Source organism: Mustelus asterias, chromosome 17 (assembly GCF_964213995.1).
Source record: "Mustelus asterias chromosome 17, sMusAst1.hap1.1, whole genome shotgun sequence".
NCBI lineage: Eukaryota > Metazoa > Chordata > Chondrichthyes > Carcharhiniformes > Triakidae > Mustelus > Mustelus asterias.
In genome coordinates, this window is record NC_135817.1 from 76530931 (window position 1) to 76556418 (window position 25488).

The 25488-nt window shown below is 46.8% G+C and overlaps 1 protein-coding gene across 1 annotated transcript in view; it reads left to right on the top strand.

Moving 5' to 3' along the window:
* The window catches only part of LOC144506634 (interferon-induced GTP-binding protein Mx3-like), a 60230-nt gene that overhangs the window by 26635 nt on the left and 8107 nt on the right, over positions 1-25488 (top strand). Inside the window, exons 7-13 of the mRNA XM_078233004.1 lie at positions 1423-1561; positions 3817-4015; positions 6035-6113; positions 7516-7638; positions 16013-16157; positions 17632-17790; positions 23367-23443. Coding sequence (XP_078089130.1) covers positions 1423-1561; positions 3817-4015; positions 6035-6113; positions 7516-7638; positions 16013-16157; positions 17632-17790; positions 23367-23443 — 921 coding nt within the window. The remainder of the gene's footprint in view (positions 1-1422; positions 1562-3816; positions 4016-6034; positions 6114-7515; positions 7639-16012; positions 16158-17631; positions 17791-23366; positions 23444-25488) is intronic.

Here is a 25488-nt window from a genome sequence, read left to right on the forward strand (position 1 = left end):
GTACTTCACTGCTTGTAAAACAACCTCCAGAAGTTAAAAGCAAATTTCTGCGGGTGCTGGAATCTGAAACAAAAGCAGGAAAATGTTGGAAAATCTCACATCAGGTCTGACAGCATCTGTGGAGAGAGAATAGAACCAGCGTTTCGGGTCTGGACAACCCTTTTCATCCAGACTCGAAACGGCTCAATCCTCTCTCCACAGATGCTGTCAGACCTTGTGGACATCCTGAAATGTTATACAGACACAAGTCTTTTCTTCTCTTTCTACTTTATATAAATGTCCCACTTTTACTAAATCTACTGATACTGAACTCATTTTCTGAATCAATGCGCTCTTAAGAACAAATCACAGAACTCTTACAGCACAGAAGGAGGCCATTCAGCCCCTCCCTGTAATCCTGCACATTCTTACTTTCCGGGTAACTCTAATTCCCTTCTGAATTCCTCGACTGAATCTGCCTCCAGCACACCCTCCGACAGTGCGTTCCAGATCTTAACCAATCGCCGCGTGAAAATATCTTTCCTCATGTCGCTCTTGCTTCTTTTGACTTAAATCTGTGTGCCCTCTCACTTCATGAATGGGAACAGATTTTCTCTCTCCGCTCTGACAAGCCCACTCATGACTTTGAATACCTCTTTGAAATATCCCCTCAACCTTCTCTTCCCCAAGGAAAACAGTCCCAACCTCTCCAACCTAAGTACGTGACTGAGATTCCTCATCCCTGAAACCATTCTCATGAATCTTTTGTGCACTCTCTCTAATGCCGTTACATCTTTCCCAATGTGTTGGGCCTTCAACTGAACACAGTTGAGGCCGAAGCAGTCTTTTATATATGAGTTTACAATAACCTTGTATTTCTCCTCTAAGCCCTGATTAATAAAGCCCAGAATACCGTGTGCTTTATTAACTGCATGCCCAGCCTGTCCTGCCTCCTTCAATGACTTATGAGCACAGATACCCAGGTCCCTGTGCTCCTGGACCACTTTAGAGTTGTACACTTTCTTCTATATGGGACAGAATTTTCCATTTGTTTAACTAAGATTCCCCTCCACGCTCACGGGTAGAGCCCCCCTCCCCCAACCATGCATACTGGGGCAAGGGGAACCCCCTCACCTCACAGACATGGAAAACACCCACACCCTCACGGACACTGGGAATCTGCCCCCACCTCCCATGGACCTCCCCAGTGGAAGCCCCTCTGACACTGCCCCCTGGCACTGCCCCTAGTGCAAATTTTGTAATTACACCAACCTTCACATATCGCCTCAAGTGTTTTCCACTCCATCAGCACGCACACAATAAACCTTCCTGTCTGTAAAAGGAAAATGGCACTTGTTTGATGAACTTGAACGTGGAGTTGATTGCCATAAGTTTCATCATTCCTTTTGATTCTGCAGTCACATGATCTGTGTCCCATTTCAGATTAAGAGCCTCATTAAGAAATTTATTAAACGACAAGAGACCATTAACCTCGTGGTTGTGCCGTGCAATGTTGACATCGCGACGACAGAAGCTCTGAAGATGGCCCAGGAAGTGGACCCCACCGGAGAGAGAACTCTGGGTAATTGTATATCAGCTAAGGAAAGGGAACTATGAACCCTTTAATTGGACCCCGCGACAGAGAATAATCTTTCTGTTGTGGTGTTAGTAAAGAGAAAAGGTTGTGAAAAGAGTTTGTGTCTAGCCAACATGTCCAGTGCAATGTCTGGGCATCTCTGGTCCTAGTCCCCATCCGATATTTATTCTTTTCTGGAGAGGTTGGACAATAGAGACTGTGGCAGGAAACTATAGATTCTATCAGCATGAGTGGGCAAAGATGGGCCAGATGATTTTGAAATAAATCCTCAGAGGCTGTCGTCCCTTTTCATAGTAACTTCATTGCAGTGTTAATATAAGCCTACTTGTGGCACTCATAAATAAACTTCACCAGTATCCCTTTATTTACAAACTCATCTCCACTCAGATAGAAAGTCAGAATCTGGAGTGTCAGTCGACCTGATACTCCTCATTATATACACAGGTGAAATTCTCTGGTCAGGCAATCGTTACCTCAATCAGGGAGCTCATACTCCAAGAGGTTCACCTCAAGGGCCTCGTTGAGATCATTACAGTTTCTTCATCCATAATCTTGTGACACAGCCACACTCATAGCTACTAATTTGTGTTTGCTCTGGAAGACTATTAGGTATTACTGTCTGGTGATATGTGTTGGTCTCAGGTGGTAGAAAGAGTTTTACCGAAAAATAATTCATCCCAAATGGTTCATTGAGGCAGCATTGTTGCCCTGTCATTTGGGAGTAGCAAGAGGAAAGAATATGGCCGGGATTCTACCATCCTGCCCGCCACTGGAATTCTAGTGGGCGGGGGAATAGACCATGTAACGGTCCATTGAAGACGGGCGGGAATCTCTGGTTTTCAGAGCGCTGCCGGAGAATCCCGCTCTATACTTTGAATCTGTGACTCTCCACACATTTTATGAAAGATCCCTCAAAGTACAAAGACTGACTAAAGGTGGGGAACACTGATTATTCTAGGTCAAAACACCATAGCCCTATCAGCCACTGGCTCTGTTGATGAATCCCTGCAAAGGCTTCAGCAGGAGACACGTTCCAGCATATCTTAATCTAAACATCCACGTTATTGTTGTACCTGTTAATTCTCAGATACTTTCGACCAGTTTGCTTACTCCAAGGTTTTACCCTGGTGCCCTCATTTGCAAGATTTGCAAAGAACAAACACGAGTAAAGGTTCAATACGTTTATTAATAATAACACTATTAACCTTTAAATTACCCAGCCTCACCAAATTCCCACTCTCACCAAATTCCCATTCTCCCCAAACTCCCACTCTCTCCAAACTCCCACTCTCTCCAAACTCCCACTCTCTCCAAACTCCCACTCTCTCCAAACTCCCACTCTCACCAAACTCCCACTCTCACCAAACTCCCACTCTCACCAAACTCCCACTCTCCCCAAACTCCCACTCTCTCCCACTCTCCCCAAACTCCCACTCTCTCCCACTCTCCCCAAACTCCCACTCTCTCCAAACTCCCACTCTCTCCAAACTCCCACTCTCTCCAAACTCCCACTCTCTCCAAACTCCCACTCTCTCCAAACTCCCACTCTCCCCAAACTCCCACTCTCCCCAAACTCCCACTCTCTCCCACTCTCCCCAAACTCCCACTCTCTCCCACTCTCTCCAAACTCCCACTCTCTCCAAACTCCCACTCTCCCCAAACTCCCACTCAACCCAAACTCCCACTCAACCCAAATTCCCACTCTCTCCAAATTCCCACTCTCTCCAAATTCCCACTCTCTCCAAATTCCCACTCCTTCCAAATTCCCACTCCGTAATTTTCAGGCCCCGTTCACAGCAGATGCAAATCCCGTTATGGCCGCTAGATTGCACAATGTCCGGGGATTGGGGAGGGGGGCCTTTAACTGCACTTTGCGAATAGGCCACCATTTAAAAATGGATGCCCCAATCTCTGAATCACAGCCTTGCCGACGGGTTTAGGCCACCGCCCCCCCCCCCCCCCCCCCAACCTCCACTCCCCCAATGCCGGCTGTGTAATCCTCAGCCGGAAGTTTAAAATTGCACAGAGTGCCATTGGATCTGACTCGAAAAGGCAACTGTGAAACCAACGTGTTTCGTACTGATTTTCCCATATTATGCAGCATGTGCAATTTTGGGAAAATTCCACCCCCACTCTCACCAAATTTCCGCTCTCAGCACGAATTCAGATCCATTCGAAGTTGTTTGAAAAGAAATAGTGCAGCTGAGTAAATTTATTTTGTCTTTATTTCCAATCTGAAGGCATTCTAACAAAACCTGACCTAGTCGATAAAGGAACAGAGGCGAATGTGGTTGACATTGTACGAAACATCGTGGTGGAGCTGAGGAAAGGTTACATGATTGTCAAGTGCCGTGGGCAAAAGGACATCAATGACCACATGACACTGGATGATGCAATCATAAAAGAGCAGGCATTCTTTGAAGACCATGAACATTTCAAGTAATGTGTGAAGACTTTTTTCCAATTAATTTCCTCTCTTTTTTCTTCCCGCAGTGGCACAGTGGTTAGCACTGCTGCCTCATGCCGCCAGGGACCTGGATTCCATCCCAGCCTGGGATGTGGAGTTTGCACGTTCTCCCCGTGTCTGCGTGGGTTTCCTCCGGGTACTCCGATTTCCTCCCACACTCCAAAGACGTGCGGGTTAGGTGGATTGGCCATGCTAAATTGCCCCTTAGTGTTCAAAGATATCTAGGTTAGTTGGATCAGACATGGCAAATGTGTGCAGTTATGGGGATAAGGCGGAGGAGAGGGCCGAGGTAACCCTAGGGATTTTTCAACTGCGATCGCCCAAGACCGAGGTCGATGGACCTTTGCTTGGTCTGTGTCCCGCCCGCTAAGATTCCTGTGGCATGTAGGACGGGAAAATTCCACTCTGTCAGAGAGTCAGTGCAGACTCAATAGGCTGAATGGCCTCCTTCTGTACTGCAGGGATTCTATGATTCCAGCTCTTCAACTTTTGTCCCTGGATTGACCTATGACCCATTTTACACTTTATTGCTTGGATTTTGTCATTTTTATGCCATTTTCATGTGTGGAATTTAAAAATATTTTTGATCTAATTAACCATCAGAATGCGAATTTGATTCCACTTCATACATTAACCCAAAAATATTGAAATAGTCAATGTTTTTGAGGTCAAAGGTGGGGATAGTCCCAAGTGTGGAAGATCATTAACTTGTTGGGATTTAGTCATATTGAGGCAATGCGAACATTTGAAATAGCTTCTTGAGGCTGCACGGTGGCACAGTGATGAGCAATAAATGCCGGCCCAGCCAGCGACGCTCACATCCCATAAATGATTTTTCTTTAATTGAAATTTTCCTGACCGCACATGGGTCCCCCGCTGTGTCAAGAGCACAGCAATGCAGTGGGAGGACAGAGGAGTGAAACATTTGAGGCCTTTTACTAATCTGTCAGCAGCAAGGCATAATGCTCAGGCCTCACCAAGCTAGAAGGTATCTCATTGCTGCTGTTGCATGAAGACTGATATCTCCACTTATGTTTTGACTCCTACAATATCAGCCGCTCCCCTCCTCTGCGGTGATGCTGCTATTCTAGCTACTGGCCCCTCGGCAAAAGGAGACCGATGGGCAGCACTGAACAAACCTCCCCATGCTGGAATCCAATCCCCAGCCAAAACTCCAAAGTCACTTACTGGTCCTCAACTCAGAATTGAGGAAAACATCGGGATAACCACCAAGCTGGAAAAATTTACCTCAACTAGGGCAATATGATCAATAGCATGGTCACATTGCCCTAGATGAATGCCATCAAGGGTGAGAGAGAGGTGAGAGGTTTGGGGAGGTAATTCTAGAGCTGAGGGCGTTGGCAGAGGAGAGAGTGCAGAATGTAGTGTTACAGTTATGGCTAGAAAAAGATCAACTTAATGCAAGGTAGGTCCATTCAAAAGTCTGACAGCAGCAGGGAAGAAGCTGTTCTTGAGTCAGTTGGTACATGTCCTCAGACTTTTGTATTTTTTTCCCAATGGAAGAAGGTGGAAGAGAGAATGTCCGGGGTGCGTGGGGTCCTTAATTATGCTGGCTGCTTTGCCGAGGCAGCGGGAAGTGCAGACAGTGTCAATGGATGGGAGGCTGGTTTGCATGATGGATTGGGCTACATTCACGACCCTTTGTCGTTCCTTGAGGCCTTGGGCAGAGCAGGAGCCCCATACCAAGCTGTGATACAACCAGAAAGGATGCTTTCTATGGGACATCTGTAAAAGTTGGTGAGAGCCGTAGCTGACATCCCAAATTTCCTTCGTCAGAATTCAGGGGTGGCGGGGCTGCAGCAGATACAGAGATAGGGGAGGGAGGAAGCAATGGAGGAACTTGAAAACATGGACACCCTGATACAACATCAAAAAATAAAATGCTGTTTCCTTGTTGGAATGTTTAGCTGTTTTCTCACAACGCATCAATCCTAACCACTGGCATTTTTCTTGTTCAATTTACTATTTAGGCAGCTTCTGGATGAGGGGAAGGCCAGCATTCCGTGTTTAGCGAGTAGACTAACAACAGAACTTGTTAATCACATCAACGTAAGTTTTATTTTGTCAAAGTATCTATCTTTGATGTCTGGATTGCCATGATTCCTCATTATCCATGATGTGGAGATGCCGGCGTTAGACTGGGGTAAACACAGTAAGAAGTTTAACAACACCAGGTTAAAGTCCAACAGGTTTATTTGGTAGCAAAAGCCACACAAGCTTTCGGAGCCCCAAGCCCCTTCTTCAGGTGAGTCTCACCTGAAGAAGGGGCTTGGGGCTCCGAAAGCTTGTGCGGCTTTTGCTACCAAATAAACCTGTTGGGCTTTAACCTGGTGTTGTTAAACTTCTTACTGTCCTCATTATCACCCAGGGTCCAGAGGGAGAATTCTTCCAAGTTGGCATTCCTAGAGAGGGCTTCATTTGATTCAGGCACGTTTTGAGAACTCCCGTGGGATTTTCCACATATTAAAATCATTCTGGGAATTCTGATCTCCATGCTCGAAATTCTAGAATGTTTCCCATTGCGTTGGTGGGGGCGGGGGGGGGAGACATTCTGCTCAAGAGTATTCATTCCAAAATCCATTTTCTGGGCTATTATCGTTCATTAAATACGAGGGGGGCAACGCAATTTAATTACGAGAATGTTTAGTAGTGAACAGAGACTTTTTCACTCAAATGCAAGTTGAGGCATAACTCACGAGGGAAGGCCACTAGATGAGACAGCGTAAATGGGTGGGGTGGTTGATGGTCACCTGAGTCTTTGTGGTAGCACCCTTGCCTCTGCGTCTAAAGGTTGTGGTCCAAGTCCCACTTCATAAACCTCAGCTCAAAAATCTAAGCTGATCCTCTGATGCAGAACTGGGGGAGTGCGCTGTTGAAGGTGCCATCTTTTGGGTGAAACCATAAACTGAGGTTCCGTCTGCTCTCTTAGATAAACATAAAAGATTCTGTGGCAAAGATAAGCTGGAGTCTTTTGACCGTATCTATTCCTCAATCTCAACAGGTTATCAGATGGCATGTTGTGGGACCTTGCTGTGCACAGCGATCCTCTGCAATTTTTAAAATTCATTCATGGGACATGGGCAACGCTGGCTGGCCAGCATTTACTGACCATCCCTTATACTCTCTTGAGAAGGCAGCGATGAGCTGCCTCCTTGAAACACTGCAATCCATGTGCTGTAGGTTGACCCACAATGCCAATGCATTTCCAACACCATACCAGCGACGTCTAGACTTCCAACAGTGCCTCACTGGCTATATAACTACTTGGAGGTTTTCCTCAGGTCACGATAGGCAGGTCTTTCTTTCTTATTTCATCAGGGGCAAGGGATTGGGGGGATTGCGGGGAAAGGGGGTTAATGGGGGTAAGGTCTGATCAAAATGACCAGGTTTGCTCGCTTAATCAACTTGTTCTGTTAGTAAAAATGATCTTCTCCTGATTTGTCTTTGGAAGAAATCATTGCCGCAGTTGAGGAAGGATGTTGAAACAAAACTGTCCTGCACTATGCAAAATCTGAAAATGTACAGCACTGGAGTTCCCATCGCCTACGATGAGAAGGTGGTGTTCATGATCGAGGTGAGGTCATTTTTAAAAATTCATTTGTGGCACATGGGCATCGCTGGCTGGCCAGCATTTATTGCCCATCCTTAGTTGCTCTTGGGGGGCTGTTGAGAGTCAACCACATTGCTATGGCTTTGGACTCACATGTAGGCCAGAAGACCAGGTAAGGACAGCAGATTTCCTTCCTTAAAGGACATTAGTGAACCAGATGGGTTTTTACAACAATCGACAATGGTTTCAGTGTCACCAGTAGATTCTTCATTCCAGATTTTTTAAATTGAATTCAGAAGAAGGCAAATTACCACTTGAATGGTTGTAAATTGGGAGAGGGGAGTGTGCAGCGGGACCTGGGTGTCCTTGTGCACCAGTCACTGAAGGTAAGCATGCAGGGGCAGCAGGCGGTAAAGAAGGCAAATGGCATGTTGGCCTTCATTGCGAGAGGTTTTGAGTACAGGAGCAGGGATGTGTTGTTGCAATTATACAGGGCCTTGGTGAGGCCACACCTAGAGTATTGTGTGCAGTTTTGGTCTCCTTTTCTGAGGAAGGATGTTCTTCTCTCAAGGGAGCGCAGCGAAGGTTTACCAGTTTCCGGGGATGGCGGGATTGATGTATGAGGAGAGATTGACTAGATTAGGATTGTTTTCGCTGGAGTTCAAACGAATGAGGGGGGATCTCATGGAGACTTATAGAATTCTAACAGGACTAGACAGGGTAGATGCAGGCTGGATATTCCCAATGGTGGGGGAATCCAGAACCAGGGGTCACAGTCTGAGGATTCAGAGTAGACCATTTAGGACGGAGGTGAGGAGACATTTCTTCACCCAAAGAGTGGTGAGCCTGTGGAATTCATTACCACAGGAAGTAGTTGATGCCAAAACATTGAATGTATTCAAGAGGCAGCTGGATATAGCACTTGGGGTGAATGGGATCAAAAGTTATGGGAAAAAGCAGGATTGGGCTACTGAGTTGGACAATCAGCCATGATTGTAATGAATGGCGGAGCAGGCTCGAAGGGCCAAATGGCCTCCTCCTGCTCCTATCCTCTATGTTTCTAAATTTCACCATCTGCCGTGGTGGGATTCGAACCCGGATCCCCAGAACATTAGCTGAGCTTCTGGATTAATAGTTTAACAATAATAACACTAGGCCATCACCTCCCCACAAACTGGATTTACCTGGATGAGCACTTGGCACGTCATAACATGCAATGCAATGGGCCAAGTGCTGGTAAATGGGATTAGGGAATGTTTCTCGCATGTTGGTGCAGACTTGATGGGCCGAAGGGCCTCTTCTGCACTGTATGATTCTATGTTCCATTTTCCGTAACATTAATCCTCAGTGGACAGGTGAAGTTGCACTCAGTGGGATAGAGAGAATCATGCAGTGAGGCAGTGTGTAAAGTGGGCTCCTGTGGCCGGCGTTACAACCGAAGACCAGTTTCGCTCCCAAGAAGTGTTCACTCGTAAATCTCTGGTTCATTTCACTCCTGGGCCTGATTTAAAACAGGCCACCAACTTGATCAAAGGTAAAAGTCTGAGATCAGGGTTTGACTTGCCAGCCTGTTATTGCTCCCATCCTCCTCCCCACCCACTCCCACTCCAATGCCAGAAATCAGTGGAATGGATATGGTGATCACCGCAGAGAGAGTGCACAACACAACCACCAGCCTGAGAATCATATGCTGGAGTTGAATTCCAGATTGTTCCTTTCTCTGTCTGAACTTGCCGTGATTTTTCAATTTGTGCTTTTTCTTTGAGTAATTGGGTGAGCACTATGAGTTAGCAACGCTGGTATTTCATCGAGGTCTGAGAACCAGCCCCTTATACATGAGTAGCCAATACATTGAAATTACATGCACGCAGATGAAACTGACAGGCAGGAAAGGGCCAACTTGTCCCTCATCTCTGTCCCATGTTCATGATAGCTGGAGCATCAACACTGACAATTTCCCCACACCCTCACCCCCAGCAAGAACCACCTTCCCTCTCCCCCAGCCATCCACCCCCACCCCCCCCCCCTCAACCCAGCCCACCCAACACCCTGCCATCACTTCCGTCCATCCCCACATCTAAGGAGCAATTTAGCATGACTGAAGGAGGCCATTCAGCCCATCGAGCCTGCGCCGACAATTATCCCACCCAGGCCCTATCTCCATAACCCCACATATTTAGCCCGCTAATCCACTTGATGCTAAGGACAACTTACCATGGCCAATCAACCTAACCTGCACAACTTTGGACTGTGGGAGGAAACCGGAGCACCCAGAGGAAACCCACACAGACACGGGGAGAATGTGCAAACTCCACACAGACAGTGGCCCGAGGCTGGAATTGAACTCGGGTCCCTGGCGCTGTGAGGCAGCAGCGCTAACCACTGTGTTACTGTGCTGCCCTATGGTAGTGAGAAAGGCAGCTAAATGCATGAATCCAGAACAATGTCCCAAGGTATGAAAAACGGAAGCTGGACTAGACAGACAGACACCCAAGAAGAAAGCATGAAGAAAAATTTGAAGAAGCTTCACCACTGAAAATTGCAAACACCTGAGGGACACAGTTAGAAACATATAGAACATAGAACAGTACAGCACAGAACAGGCCCTTCGGCCCACGATGTTGTGCCGAGCTTTATCTGAAACCAAGATCAAGCTATCCCACTCCCTATCATCCTGGTGTGCTCCATGTGCCTATCCAATAACCGCTTAAATGTTTCTAAAGTGTCTGACTCCACTATCACTGCAGGCAGTCCATTCCACACCCCAACCACTCTCTGCGTAAAGAACTTACCTCTGATATCCGTCCTGTATCTCCCACCACGAACCCTATAGTTATGCCCCCTTGTAATAGCTCCATCCACCCGAGGAAATAGTCTTTGAACGTTCACTCTATCTATCCCCTTCATCATTTTATACACCTCTATTAAGTCTCCCCTCAGCCTCCTCCGCTCCAGAGAGAACAGCCCTAGCTCCCTCAACCTTTCCTCATATGACCTACCCTCCAAACCAGGCAGCATCCTGGTAAATCTCCTCTGCACTCTTTCCAGCGCTTCCACATCCTTCTTATAGTGAAGTGACCAGAACTGCACACAATATTCCAAATGTGGTCTCACCAAGGTCCTGTACAGTTGCAGCATAACCCCACGCTCTTAAACTCCAACCCCCTGTTAATAAAAGCTAACACACTATAGGCCTTCTTCACAGCTCTATCCACTTGACTGGCAACCTTTAGAGATCTGTGGATATGGACCCCAAGATCTCTCTGTTCCTCCACAGTCTTCAGAACCCTACCTTTGACCCTGTAATCCACATTTAAATTTGTCCTACCAAAATGAATCACCTCACATTTATGAGGGTTAAACTCCATTTGCCATTTTTCAGCCCAGCTTTGCATCCTATCTATGTCTCTTTGCAGCCTACAGCACCCCTCCATCTCATCCACTACTCCACCAATCTTGGTGTCATCAGCAAATTTACTGATCCACCCTTCAGCCCCCTCCTCTAAGTCATTAATAAAAATCACAAAGAGCAGAGGACCAAGCACTGATCCCTGCGGCACTCTGCTAGCAACCTGCCTCCAATCCGAAAATTTTCCATCGACCACCACCCTCTGTCTTCGGTCAGACAGCCAGTTACCTATCCAATCGGCCAACTTTCCCTCTATCCCACACCTCCTCACTTTCATCATAAGCCGACCATGGGGGACCTTATCAAACGCCTTACTAAAATCCATGTATATGACATCAACTGCCCTACCTTCATCAACACACCTAGTTACCTCCTCAAAAAATTCAGTCAAATTTGTGAGGCACGACGAAACGTAGAAACTAGAAGCAGGAGGAGGCCATTCGGCCCTTCGAGCCTGCTCCACCATTCATCATGATCATGTCTGATCATCAAACTCAATCCCTGATCCCCCCCCCTTCCCCCCATATCCCTCGATCCCTTTAGCCCCAAGAGCTATATCTAATTTCTCCTTGAAATCAGACAATGTTTTGGCCTCAACTACTTTCTGTGGTAGTGAATTCCACACATTCACCACCCTCTGGATGAAGAAATTTCTCCTCACATCAGTTCTAAAAGGTTTACCCTCTTATCCATGACCCCTAGTCCTGGACTCCGCCATCATTGGGAACGTTCTTTCTGAATCTACCCTGTCTAACCCTGTTAGAATTTTATAAGTTTCTATGAGATCCCCTCTCACTCTTCTGAACTCCAGTGAATATAATCCTAACCGACTTAGTCTCTCCTCATTTGACAGACCTGCCTTCCCAGGAATCAGCCTGGTAAACCTTCGCTGAACTCCTTCTATAGCAAGGACATCCTTCCTCAGATAAGGACACCAAAACCATACCCAATACTCCAGGTGTGGCCTCACCAAAGCCCTTTACAATTGCAGCAAATCATCCCGATTGCTATACCCAAATCCTCTCACTATGAAGGCCAACATACCATTTGCCTTCTTTCCTGGGATAATGTTTTTACCATTAAGCTAGTCCCAATTGCCTGCATTGGAAGAAACGCACTGGAAAAAACGTAACCACAGAAAGCTCATAGCCGGAATTTTACCACCCCGGCCACCATGGGAATTGAAGCGAGCGAGGGGCGGACAATGGAAAGGTCTGTTGATCTCAGGCGGGATTTTACGGCTTCAGGACCAATGAGTGACCGTCTTGAAGAAAGAACATATTCAAAGTGGTGAATACAAGAGATAGGAAAACAGCCATGGACAGAAAATTACAAGAGACCCCAGGGAGGGCAACTCCTCTGAGGGGAACAAGATAATCCCGAGAGAGGGCAACCCTGCCAAGGGCAACAAGAGATCCCAGAGAGAAGGTAAGAGTCCAGAGGGTAACACAAGGCCTCAGAGAAAGGCCAATGAGAGAATAAACAGTAGAAAGAACAGTTGATTATCGGTTCAGAATCAAATGCAAGAGGAATGTGTGATCTATCAGCAACATGAAGAAAGGAAGACTGTCTCAATCAGCAGAATGGAAGCGCTGTGGAAGGCATTTGCGGTGACTCTACTCAACTGCGGGAAAGCTCAAGATGAAGAAAGCAAGCTTCACAAAGAAAAGAGAACCCTTTTGAAATGCCTTTACATCACACAAGAATCCCTCAGGACAGACGATATTCTTCTAGAAAATTATGAAGAGAAGGAAAGTGGATTTAATATCGCTCGGAACCAACTGACAAAACCAGTTAGCAGAGAAGACTCAGCGATGTTCTATATTCCACGAGGAAGCCAGAAGCTACAAGGAACAGACTGAAGAGTTGAAGGAGCAGCTGAGTGGCTCAAAAGGAAAAGCTATAGAACTTTCCAAGCTACAAGAGGATAATGAAGCCATAATCACATAACTCAAAGATGTCAACACTTCATAGAGACTGACCTGGCCAGCAGTGAAACCAAAATGCAGGAAAAGGACAAAGTTCTGTTACAAAGAGAAAGAAAAGACAGAACCACAGAATCTCTTCAGCACAGAAGGAGGCCATTCAGCCCATCAAGTCTGCACTGACTCTCTGACAGGGCATCTTACCCAGGCCCTATCCCCGTAATCTCACATATTTACCCCACAAATCCCCCCTAACCTACACATCTTTGGACACTAAGGGGCAATTTAGCACGGCCAATCTACCTAACCTACACTTCTTGGACTGTGAGAGAAAACCAGAGCACCCGGAGGAAACCCACGCAGACACAGGGAGAATGTGCAAAATTAGATATAGCTGTTAGGGCTAAAAGGATCAAGAGATATGGGAGGAATCAGGATATTGAATTTGATGATCAGCCGTGATCAAAGTGAATGGCGGAACAGGCTCGAAGGGCTGAACGGCCTACTCCTGCTTCTAGTTTCTATGTTTCAATGCATGGAGACAACAGCTACATGTATGGCCAAACCTTGGACCTGCAAATAGTTAAGCACTATCAATAGAGGATTCATTCGTGGGACATGGGCGTCGCTGGCTGGCCAGCATTTATTGCCCATCCCCAGTTGCCCGAGGGCAGTTGAGAGTCAATCACATTGCTGTAGTTCTGGAGTCACATGTAGGCCAGACCAGGTAAGGACGGAAGACTTCCTTCACTCATGGACATTAGTGAACCAGATGGGTTTTTCCGACAATCAACAATGGTTTCATGGTCATCAGTGGATTCTTAATTCCAGATCTTTTTTTATTAAATTCAAATTCCACCACCTGCCATGGCGGGATTCGAACCCGGCTCCCCAGAACACTAGCTGAGTTTCTGGAGTAATAGTCCAGCGATGATACCACTAGGCCATCGCCTTCCCAAGTCTCCAAACCTCTTTGGTGAGACAGCTGTATTACAATAGCTAGGATGATGGAAGGCTTGGCATTTAGGAATTGCGAATGAAGAAAGGCCATGGTCCATCTCCATTGCCTAGAAGGTTTGGCGGTCAGACAGAACAACAGCATTGGAGCTGTCATTTAACCATAGTACTCAATTAATCTGCAGCAGGTCCAGACATGCCCGCAAGTGGCGAGCTTTCAAACTCAAGTGAGATGTAAGATTGGATAGGATTCTGGAATGTTTCCTGCAAGGGAGGGAATATTTTGAAGAAAGTTTCCTTGGGAGTTTGAATGGGTAGATAAAGTTTAAAGTTTATTTATTAGTGTCACAAGTAGGCTTACATTAACATTGCAATGAAGTTACTGTGAAAATCCCCTAGTTGCCACACTCCGGCGCCTGTTCGGGTACACTGAGGGAGAATTTAGCATGGCCAATGCACCTAACCAGCACGTCTTTCGGACTGTGGGAGGAAACCAGAGCACCTGGAGGAAACCCACACAGACAAAGAACAAAGAACAGTACAGCACAGGAAACAGGCCCTTTGGCCCTCCAAGCCTGTGCCGCTCCTTGGTCCAACTAGACCAATCGTTTGTATCCCTCCATTCCCAGGCTGCTCATGTGACTATCCAGGTAAGTCTTAAACGATGTCAGCGTGCCTGCCTCCACCACCCTACTTGGCAGCGCATTCCAGGCCCCCACCACCCTCTGTGTAAAAAACGTCCCTCTGATGTCTGAGTTATACTTCGCCCCTCTCAGTTTGAGCCCGTGACCCCTCGTGATCGTCACCTCCGACCTGGGAAAAAGCTTCCCACTGTTCACCCTATCTATACCCTTCATAATCTTGTATACCTCTATTAGATCTCCCCTCATTCTCCGTCTTTCCAAGGAGAACAACCCCAATCTACCCAATCTCTCCTCATAGCTAAGACCCTCCATACCAGGCAACATCCTGGTAAACCTTCTCTGCACTCTCTCCAATGCCTCCACGTCCTTCTGGTAGTGCGGCGACCAGAACTGGACACAGTACTCCAAATGTGGCCTAACCAGCGTTCTATACAGCTGCATCATCAGACTCCAGCTTTTATACTCTATACCCCGTCCTATAAAGGCAAGCATACCATATGCCTTCTTCACCACCTTCTCCACCTGTGTTGCCACCTTCAAGGATTTGTGGACTTGCACACCTAGGTCCCTCTGTGTTTCTATACTCCTGATGACTCTCCCATTTATTGTATAACTCCTCCCTACATTATTTCTTCCAAAATGCATCACTTCGCATTTATCCGGATTAAACTCCATCTGCCACCTCTCCGTCCAATTTTCCAGCCTATCTATATCCTGCTGTATTGCCCGACAATGCTCTTCACTATCCGCAATTCCAGCCATCTTCGTGTCATCCGCAAACTTGCTGATAACACCAGTTACACCTTCTTCCAAATCATTTATATATATCACAAATAGCAGAGGTCCCAGTACAGAGCCCTGCGGAACACCACTGGTCACAGACCTCCAGCCGGAAAAAGACCCTTCGACCACTACCCTCTGTCTCCTATGGCCAAGCCAGTTCTCCACCCATCTAGCCACTTCTCCTTGTATCCCATGAGCCTTAACCTTCTTAACCAACCTGCCATGTGGGACTTTGTCAAATGCCTTACTGAAATCCATATAGACGACATCCACGGCCCTTCCTTCATCGACCGTTTTTGTCACTTCCTCAAAAAACTCCACCAAATTTGTAAGGCACGACCTCCCTCTTACAAAACCATGCTGAATGTCACTAATGAGATTGTTTCGTTCTAAATGCACATACATCCTGTCTCTAAGAATCCTCTCCAGCAACATGGGGGAACGTGCAGACTCTGCACAGACAGCGACCCAAGCTGGGAATCGAACCTGGTGCTGTGAGGCAGCAATGCTAACCACTGTGCCACCGTGCGGGTAGATGGTGTTAGTGTTAATGATGGTATAGTGTTAATTACACATGGTCTGAGGAAGGAACAAAGCTCAATGGTAAAACAGTTATTCTTTGTTGGATGCTTTCCTGTGTTTTCACAATGGTAACTTTCCAATACGTTGATTGATTACAGAAAATCAACAAGTTCTGCAATCATACAAAAAGCTTGACAGCTGGGGAAGAACCTTCAAATCACCTGAATGGGAAAAGGTACATCACCAAAATACGGGAGGAGTTTGCAGATTGGAATTCATTTCTGGACAAGAATATATCAAACTGTGAGTGTGAATCATTTGAGTTCCCTTTGTTTAATTAGACTACGAACTGAGGTATGATTGGCAGTAAAGCAGTGTAATTTAACTTTCTGATTGAGGGTCTATCTCGAGGAAGGTCACATTGGAGATGATGACCAGCCCTCCCGTCCCCCTGAGACATCCTGGGGAAGACAAATTCACAGAATCATAGAATCCCGGTAGTGCAGAAGAGGTCATTCGGCCCATCAAGTCTGCACTGACTCTCCGACACAGTATCTTAACCAGGCCCTATCCCCCGCCCTATCCCTGTAACCCCGTGCATTTAACCATGGCTATTCCATCTAACCTATACATCTTTGGACTGTGAGGGGAATCCGGAGCACACGGTGGAAACCCACGCAGACACGGGGAGAACGTGCAGACTCCATACAGACAGTGACCCAAGGCCAAAATCGAACCCGGGTACCTGGGGCTGTGAGGCAGCAGTGTTAACCACAGTGCAGAAGGAGGCCATTTGGCCCATTGAGTCTGCACCAATTCTCTGACAGAGTATCTTACCCAGGCCCTTTCCCTGTAACCCCACATATTTACCCAGCTAACCCCCCACACATCTTGTGACACAGGGGGCAGTTTAGCATGGCCAATCAACCCAACCTGCAAAATCTCTTTTCCCCAAGTCTGGGTGAGAAGGTTGATGGATTCAAGTCCTACACCAACACATAATCTATACTGAGTGAGCGCGATACTGTCGAAGGTGCTGTCTGCGTGGGTTTCCTCCGGGTGCTCTGGTTTCCTCCCACAGTCCAAAGATGTGCAGGTTAGATTGATTGGCCATGATAAATTGCCCCCTCGTGTCAGGGTCACCAGCAAGGTAAATACATGGGTTAATAGGGATAGGGGCGAGATGGAATTGTTATAGATGCAGGTTTGATGGGCTGAATGGCCTCCTTCTGCACATTAGGAATTCTATGCTTCCATTTCTGTTTTAAACTGCAGTTAGTACTGCATCAGTTCAATTGACTGCAATTAGAGATAGACCATTTGGTTGGAGAATTGACCAAGAAGTAATATGTGGCGAAAGTGCTCAGGTTTCAAAGGAGCAAATATATTAGATGTTATGTAATATTTATACTCTGTGTAGGTTAGGTGGATTAGCCATGGGGAATGCACCGGGTTACGGGGATAGGGTGGGGGGAGGGCCTGGGTAAGATACTGTGTCAGAGAGTCAGCACAGGCCCGATGGGCCAAATGGCCTCTTCTGCACTGTGGGGATTCTATGTTTCTCTTAAACCAGTAAACAAAAAGACACTTGGGGCACGATCTTACCTTCTGTTCACGCCACACTCCCGCTGTGGCGAGGTCAGAGATTTTGGCGGCCAGCCAAATCTCCATTCCCTGCGGTGGGACGGGAAAATCCCGCCGGCGCGAACGATGGTAAGATTCCGACCTTGGGGTTTTACAAAGTGATTTTGCTCAGTTGGCTTATTTTCTTTTTTAGTCCGGGATTACCTACGTGACGAAGTTCTACAATTTGAGGATTCTTACCGTGGGAGAGAGCTGCCTGGATTTGTCAATTACAAGACATTTGAATCACTTGTAAGGAGTGAGATTATGAAGTTGGAAGAACCGGCGATGAAAAAATTGACAATCGTTACAGGTACCTGACTGTATGATTAACGTGTGTAACCCTGCATCGTAAGATCACTGGCTCAATACTGTGACAGGAACATTCATTAAGTGTACCAGATGAATCTTCACTCACCAAGGAATCGTCTGGAATTCAATCATCCTGACTATCCATAGGAGTTAATTGTGCCTAATCTCAGCATATCAAAGTCCCCTTACATCAATCATTAAATGAACCAGTTCAAATTAGAATTTATACGACTAATCACATATCAGGATCCACACTAGCTACTGAATAAATTAATCATGGAATCCTCTACAGTGCAGAAGGAGGCCATTTGGCCCATCGAGTCTGCACTGGCAACAATCCCACCCAGGCCCTATCCCCGCTTAGTTGCCCTGCTAATTCCACTAACCTATCACATCTCGGGGCACTCAGGGTTAATTTAGCACGTCTAATCAACCTAACCCTCATATCTTTGGACTGTGGGAAGGAAGCCCTCGCAGACGCGGGGAGAACATGCAAACTCCACACAGACAGTCACCTAAGCCAGGAATTGAACCCAGGTCCCTGGAGCTGTGAGGCAGCAGTGCTAACCATTGTGCCACCGTGCTGCCCTTAAAAGGAGTCGCCCTTTTTTGTGTTATTCTTTCAGAGGCGGTGGGCATCGCTGGCTAGGCCAGCATTTATTGCCCCTTCGCTAATTACCCTTGAGAAGTTGGTGGTGAGCTGCTTTCTTGAATAACTGGTGTCCATGTGGTTCAGGGACACAGTGCTGTGAGGGGTGGGGGGGGAATTCCACGATTTTGACCCAGCGACAATGAAGGGACAGCAATATATTTCCAAGCCAGGATGTCCTTGTTTTCGATTATCAATTCTCTATACTCACTGCCTATAGAATCAATACTCACTTTGTTACCTCATTTAACATGAGTAACATTGGAGCCACACAAGTGCCAGGCAATGATTATCTTCGACAAGTGAGGATCCAACCATCGCCCCTTGACATTCAATGGCATTACCATTGCTCAATCCCCCACCATCAACATCCTGGGGGTTACCAATCTGAGCTGGACTAGACATATAAATACTGTGGCTACCAGAGCAGGTCAAAGGCTAGGAATCCTTCAGAATGCAACTCACCTCCTGACTCCCCAGAGCCTGGCCACCATCTACAAGGCACAAGTTGAGAGTGTAATGGAATACTCTATACTTGCCTTTCTCCAGCAACTCTCAAGAAGCTTGACATCATTCAGGACAAAGCAGCCAGCTTGATTGCTACCCCTTCTACAAACATTCAATGCTTCCACCATCAATGAACAGTGGCAGTGTAACATCTACAGGATGCACTGCAGGAACTCAATAAGGTTCCTTCGGCAGCAACTTCCAAACACATGACCACTATCACCTAGAAAGACAAGAGCAGCAGATACCTGGAAACACCACCACCTGGAGGCTCCTAAGTCACTCACCATCCTGACTTGGAATTGTATCGCCGTTCCTTCACCGTCGCTTGGTTAAAATCCTGGAACGCACTCCCTAACAGCACAGTGGGTGTACCTACACCTCAGGGACTGCAGCAGTTTAAGAAGGCAGCTCACCACCACCTTCTCAAGGGCTATTAGGGATGGGCAATAATTGGTGGCCAGACAGCGACACCCACATCCCATAAATGAATTTTAAAAACTTGTGTATTTTTAACATATTTATAAAAACGCTTCCTATCTATTGTTATATTTCTGGTGAGCTTACTCCTTCCTTATTAATCTTTTAGTTAGCCTTTGCTGTTACTTACATTTTGTCCAATCCTCTGAACTTCCACCTGTCTTTGCATGATTGTGCCTTTCCTTTAAGTTTGATTCTATCACCAATCTTCCTAGTTAACCACTAGTTAAATCTTTCCACTGCACCTCTGTTGACTTATCCCTTAACCTAATTTGCCAATTCACTTCAGCCAACACCGTTTTCCTTCCCTTGTAATCGTCCTATTTTAAAATTAAAAACATAAACTTGAATTTCCTGGTCCCGCTCGCCACGGGACATCAGGGGGAATTTGGTGCAACTGGAAAATCCCATCCACAGTCTTGGACCCACTCCTCTCTCCCCCAAACTGAATGTAAAGTTCAATCATATTATGGTCACTGCTACCGAAAAGCACCTTCAATAGGAGATCCTTAATTAATCCCATCTCATTGCACAATGAGGGCGGCACGGTAGCACAGTGGTTAGCACTGCTGCTTCACAGCTCCAGGGACCTGGGTTCGATTCCCGGCTTGGGTCACTATCTGTGTGGAGTTTGCACATTCTCCTCGTGTCTGCGTGGGTTTCCTCCGGGTGCTCCGGTTTCCTCCCACAGTCCAAAGATGTGCAGGTTAGGTTGATTGGCCGTGCTAAAATTGCCCCTTAGTGTCTTGAGATGGATAGGTTAGAGGGATTAGCGGGTAAAATATGTAGGGATATGGGGGTAGGGCCTGGGTGGGCTTGTGGTCGGTGTAGACTCGATGGGCCGAATGGCGTCTTTCTACACTGTAGGGTATCTATGATCTATCTATCTATCTATGAATACTAGGTTTAGTATAGTCTGTCCTCTGGTTGACTCCAGAATATGATCCAAGAAACTATCGCAAAAATATTCTATAAATTCCTCATCTATGCTCCCTTTGCCCATCTGACATTTCCAGTCGATAGGTAGATTAAAATCTCCGAAGATTGTCGCTGTACTTTTCTGACAAGCTCCCATTATTTCATCCTTTTTGCTTCACCCTACCATGTGGTTACTACAACATGACATGACAAGGGCAGAATGGTGGCACAGTGGTTAGCACTGCTGTCTCACAGCACCAAGGACCTGGGTTCGATTCCTGGCTTGGGTCATTGCGTGAGTTTGCACATTCTCCCTGTGTCGATGTGGGTTTCCTCCGGACGCTCTGATTTTCTCCCACAGTCTGAAAGACGTGCTGGTTAGGTGCATTGACCCGAACAGGTGCTGGAATGTGGTGACTCGGGGGATTTCATTGCAATGTTAATGTAAGCCTTACTTGTGACTAATAAATAAACTTTAAAAAAATGACTCCCACAAGTGACTTCTTGCCTGTACCATTTCTCATCTCTACCCAATCTGTTTCCGCATCCTGCTTTCCATAACTTAGGCCATCTCTCTCTATTTATTTATTAGTGTCACAAGTAGGCTTAAATTAACACTGCAATGAAGTTACTGTGAAAATTCCCTAGTCACCACACTCTGGCACCTGTTCGGGTACACTGAGGGAGAATTTAGCATGGCCCATGCATCGAACCAGCACGTCTTCAGACTGTGGGAGGAAACCGGAGCACCTGGAGGAAACCCACGCAGATATGGGGAGAACGTGCAAACTCCACACAGACAGTGACCCAGGCTGGGAATCGAACCCAGGTCCTTGGCACTGTGAGGCAGCAGTGTTAACCACTGTGCCAATACCATCACTAACTAACAGAGCTACCCCTCCACCTTTTCTTGGCTTCCTGTCCTTCCTCAGTGTCCTGTACCTTTTAGTATTCAGGTCCCAATCCATGTCCCCCCCACAACCACGTCTGTGCAATGGTTATCAAATCGTATATACTTACTTCTGTGTGCCCTCTCAGTTCAGCTGTTTTGTTTGGAGTGTTTCTTGCATTCAGATACAGAGCTTTTAGTTTTATACTTTTCTTTTTATAACTTCTTCTCAAATTTGATTCCTTATCCCCATCATTTAGTTTTAATCTCTCTCTATTTCCCTAGTTATGCAGCTCACTAGAACATCAGTCCCAGCACAATTTGGATGTGGACTGTACCAACGATACAGATCTCACTTTCGCCAGTACAGATGAACCAGATCCCACTTCTCCCACACCAGTCTTTGAGCCAGATTTCCCTAATCTGACTTTTCCTACACCGATTTGTATGTAGCTCAGGTCATAATCCAGAGGTTATTACAAAGAACAAAGAACAGTACAGCACAGGAAACAGGCCCTTCGGCCCTCCAAGCCTGTGCCGCTCCTTGGTCCAACTAGACCAATCGTTTGTATCCCTCCATTCCCAGGCTGCTCATGTGACTATCCAGGTAAGTCTTAAACGATGTCAGCGTGCCTGCCTCCACCACCCTACTTGGCAGCGCATTCCAGGCCCCCACCACCCTCTGTGTAAAAAACGTCCCTCTGATGTCTGAGTTATACTTCGCCTCTCTCAGCTTGAGCCCGTGACCCCTCGTGATCGTCATCTCCGACCTGGGAAAAAGCTTCCCACTGTTCACTCTATCTATATCCTTCATAATCTTGTATACCTCTATTAGATCTCCCCTCATTCTCCGTCTTTCCAAGGAGAACAACCCCAGTCTACCCAATCTCTCCTCATAGCTAAGACCCTCCATACCAGGCAACATCCTGGTAAACCTTCTCTGCACTCTCTCCAATGCCTCCACGTCCTTCTGGTAGTGCGGCGACCAGAACTGGACACAGTACTCCAAATGTGGCCTAACCAGCGTTCTATACAGCTGCATCATCAGACTCCAGCTTTTATACTCTATACCCATTACCTTTGAGATTCTGATTCTTAATTTGGTGCCAAAATCCTCATACTGACGGTGTAGAACCTCCTTCTTTGTCCTGCCTCTGCCGTTGCTACCTCCAAGGACCATGATGACTGGGTCATTCCCTTCCCACTACAAGTTTCATTCCAGCTCCAAGTAGGTGTCCCAAACCCTAGCACTGGACAGGCAACACAGCCTGGATTCATAGAGAATGGTGTCGATCCCTCTGACTATATTGTCCCCTACTAACACCATTTTTCTCGTTAGGTTCCCCACTTGAATGGCTTCCTGTACCACGGTGCCACAACCAGTTAGCTCATCCACCCTGCAGCCCCCACTCTCATCCAAACAAGCTGAAAGACCTTAAACCTGTTGGACAAACTCAAGACCCTTGCACTCTGTGTCCCCTTACTTGCCTCATTTGCGGTCACATCATCTGACCACTGGCCAAATCAAAAGACGGCCTCCGGGTATGAAGCATCCAGGTAACTTTCTCCGTCCTGATGTGTCGCCGTGTCTGCAGCTTGGCCTCCAGCTCAATAACTCTGAGCTGCAGTTCCTACAGCCATGAACAATTACTGCAGGCGTGTATGCCCTGGCTCAGAGAATATTTCCAGCATTTTCAGTTTTTATGAAAGTTAAGCCTCGGCCTGATTACAGCGCCCAAACAAGCTTCTGAAAGGGGGGATGTTTTTTCCCTGATTTGCATTTAACGAGACCTAGAATAAGATCTGGATAAAAACAAGTTACTGCGGATGCTGGAGTCTGAAACCAAAAGAGAAAACGCTGGAAAACCTCAGCAGGCCTGGCAGCATCTGTAAGGAGAGAAAAGAGCTGACGTTCCGAGTCCAGGTGACCCTTTTTCAAAGCTCCTTTCTCTCCTTGCAGATGCTGCCAGGCCTGCTGAGATTTTCCAGCACTTTCTCTTTTGGTCAGAGAATAAGATCGTTTTCAAAAGGGATGAAAGCATAACGAGAAATGAAAAACACAAACTGAAACTCGTTCTGGATAATTAAGGTTGTGACTGGAAGATGTGATTCTATCCCTCATTTTCTGTTACAGAAATTACAAGAACAGCTTTTATTGATATTGCCGAGCAACATTTCAGAGCTTTTTGCAACATTTTGAAAGCTGCCAAGGTACAGTCTAAATATGGCATTATAACAAACCATTTAAATAAGGTTTGACTACAATAGCCAATGGTTGGGGTTTATTACCAGTGGCAAACGATGTATTGCTAATTGATTCATGCTTTTTGTACATATGAACTACGGAATAAGGGTAGACCAGACAGCCCTTTGAGACCATCCACTATTCAGTCCCAAAGTTTTTTATATTCTATATTCTTATATTCATTCATGGGACATGGGCATCGCTGGTTGGGCCAGCATTTATTGCCCATTCCTAGTTACCCTTGGAGGGCAGCTGACAGTCAACCACGTTGCTGTGGCTCTGGAGTCACAAGTAGGCCAGACCGAGTAAGGATGGTGGATTTCCTTCCCCAAAAGGACATTAGTGAACCAGATGGGTTTTTCCAACAATCGGCAATGGTTTCATGGTCATCAGTAGATTCTTTGGTAAAGGCAAAAAAATCCAGATTTTTTTTTTTAATCGAATTCAAATTCCACCATCTGCCATGGCGGGATTTGAACCCAGGTCCCCAGAACATTAGCTGAGTTTCTGGATTAATAGTCTAGCGATAATACCACTAGGCCATCGCCTGCCCAGAAATGTGGTTGATATCTACCTCCATGCGGCAAAGAATATCAAGCGACTTGGAGCTAACAAAGTTCAGTCTCAAAATGTTCAAGTGACCCATTATTCTGGGGAGAAAGTTCCAGGTTTCTGCATCTGACCTTCTGCTGGAAAAGCAAAAGCCTGCAGATGCTAGTAGTCAGAAAGAAAAGCAGAAGATGTTGGAAATGCTCAGCAGGTCAGGCAACATCTGAGGAGAGAGCAACTGGAGTTAAAAGTTTCAGTCCTAGGTGACCGGTTGTCAGTCATCTCGACCTGAAAAGTCAACTCTGTTTCTCTCCACAGGTGCCGCCCGGTTCTCCAACCTCTCAAGTGACAAAGTGCTTCCAGTTGCCACTTAGAAATGGCCCTGTTCCAATGTTAAGATCGCTATGGGTTTCCCCAACAGCAAATATGTTTTCTCTGTATCTACCCTATCAAATCACATAATCATTTTAAACACCTCAGACAGATCAACCCTCAACCTTCTGTGCTGAAGGGAAATACAGAGAAACAGGCCCTTCGATCCATCTTGTCCATGCCGTCCAGTTTTTACTGCTAAGCTAATCCCAATTGCTTGCATTTGGCTCTCTATATCCATCTTATAGAATATAGACGTTTATATTACCTATCCTCATTATGCAACACATAGGGCCTGATTTTACCATTGCGTCACGCCCATTTTTGGGCGCGAAAACCTGGTAAAATCGGGCGTGAGGCCATTAACACGACCCGTGCCCGCGTCCACGCAAATGCCCACTTTACCGAGGCCCGGGAATGGCCGTGATCCGATTCGCGCCCAAAATGGGCGCAATGCCGATTTAAATGCATTTGGGCGCTCCAGCTGCTGAAGAGGTGAGTTCAGAACTTCCAACGGCTTTCTGACTCAGATCGGTGCTGCGGAGGAGCTGGGAGGCGGACCAGATCATTCTCTGGTGAGGGAGGAGGGAGGCAAGATCATTGTCTGGTTGGGGGGGGTGGTGGTGGGGAGGTATCTCTGGTTGGGGGGGGAGACCAGATGGATCTCTGGTGGGGGGGGGGGGGAGTCCAGATGGATCTCTGGTGGGGTGGGAGGGCGGAGAGGCAGGGGGGTCCACTGCCACTCTGCGGGTGATCGGTGGGGGGGGGAAGGGGGCAGCGGGTCGCGATTGGTCTGGGTAGCGGGGGGGGGGGGGGGGGGAGGTGGTGGATGAGGGGGACAGTGATGTCTGTGGGGACCATCGCTCCCGGGCCGCTTTCTCCGCTTTCTGCGGCCCGAGAGCAATCTGACACGGGCACGCTTTTTCAATTTTTTTTCTAACTGCGCATGCGCAGTTCAGAGCTCCGATCGTTTTGGATGCGCTAAGTCCCGCCCACAGCGCAATTTAGACTGGCAATTTTTTTTCAGGCTAAGTGCTAATGGGGCGCCTGAAAGCAGATTTCCAAGTCGGATCTGAATTGCGGCCAGATT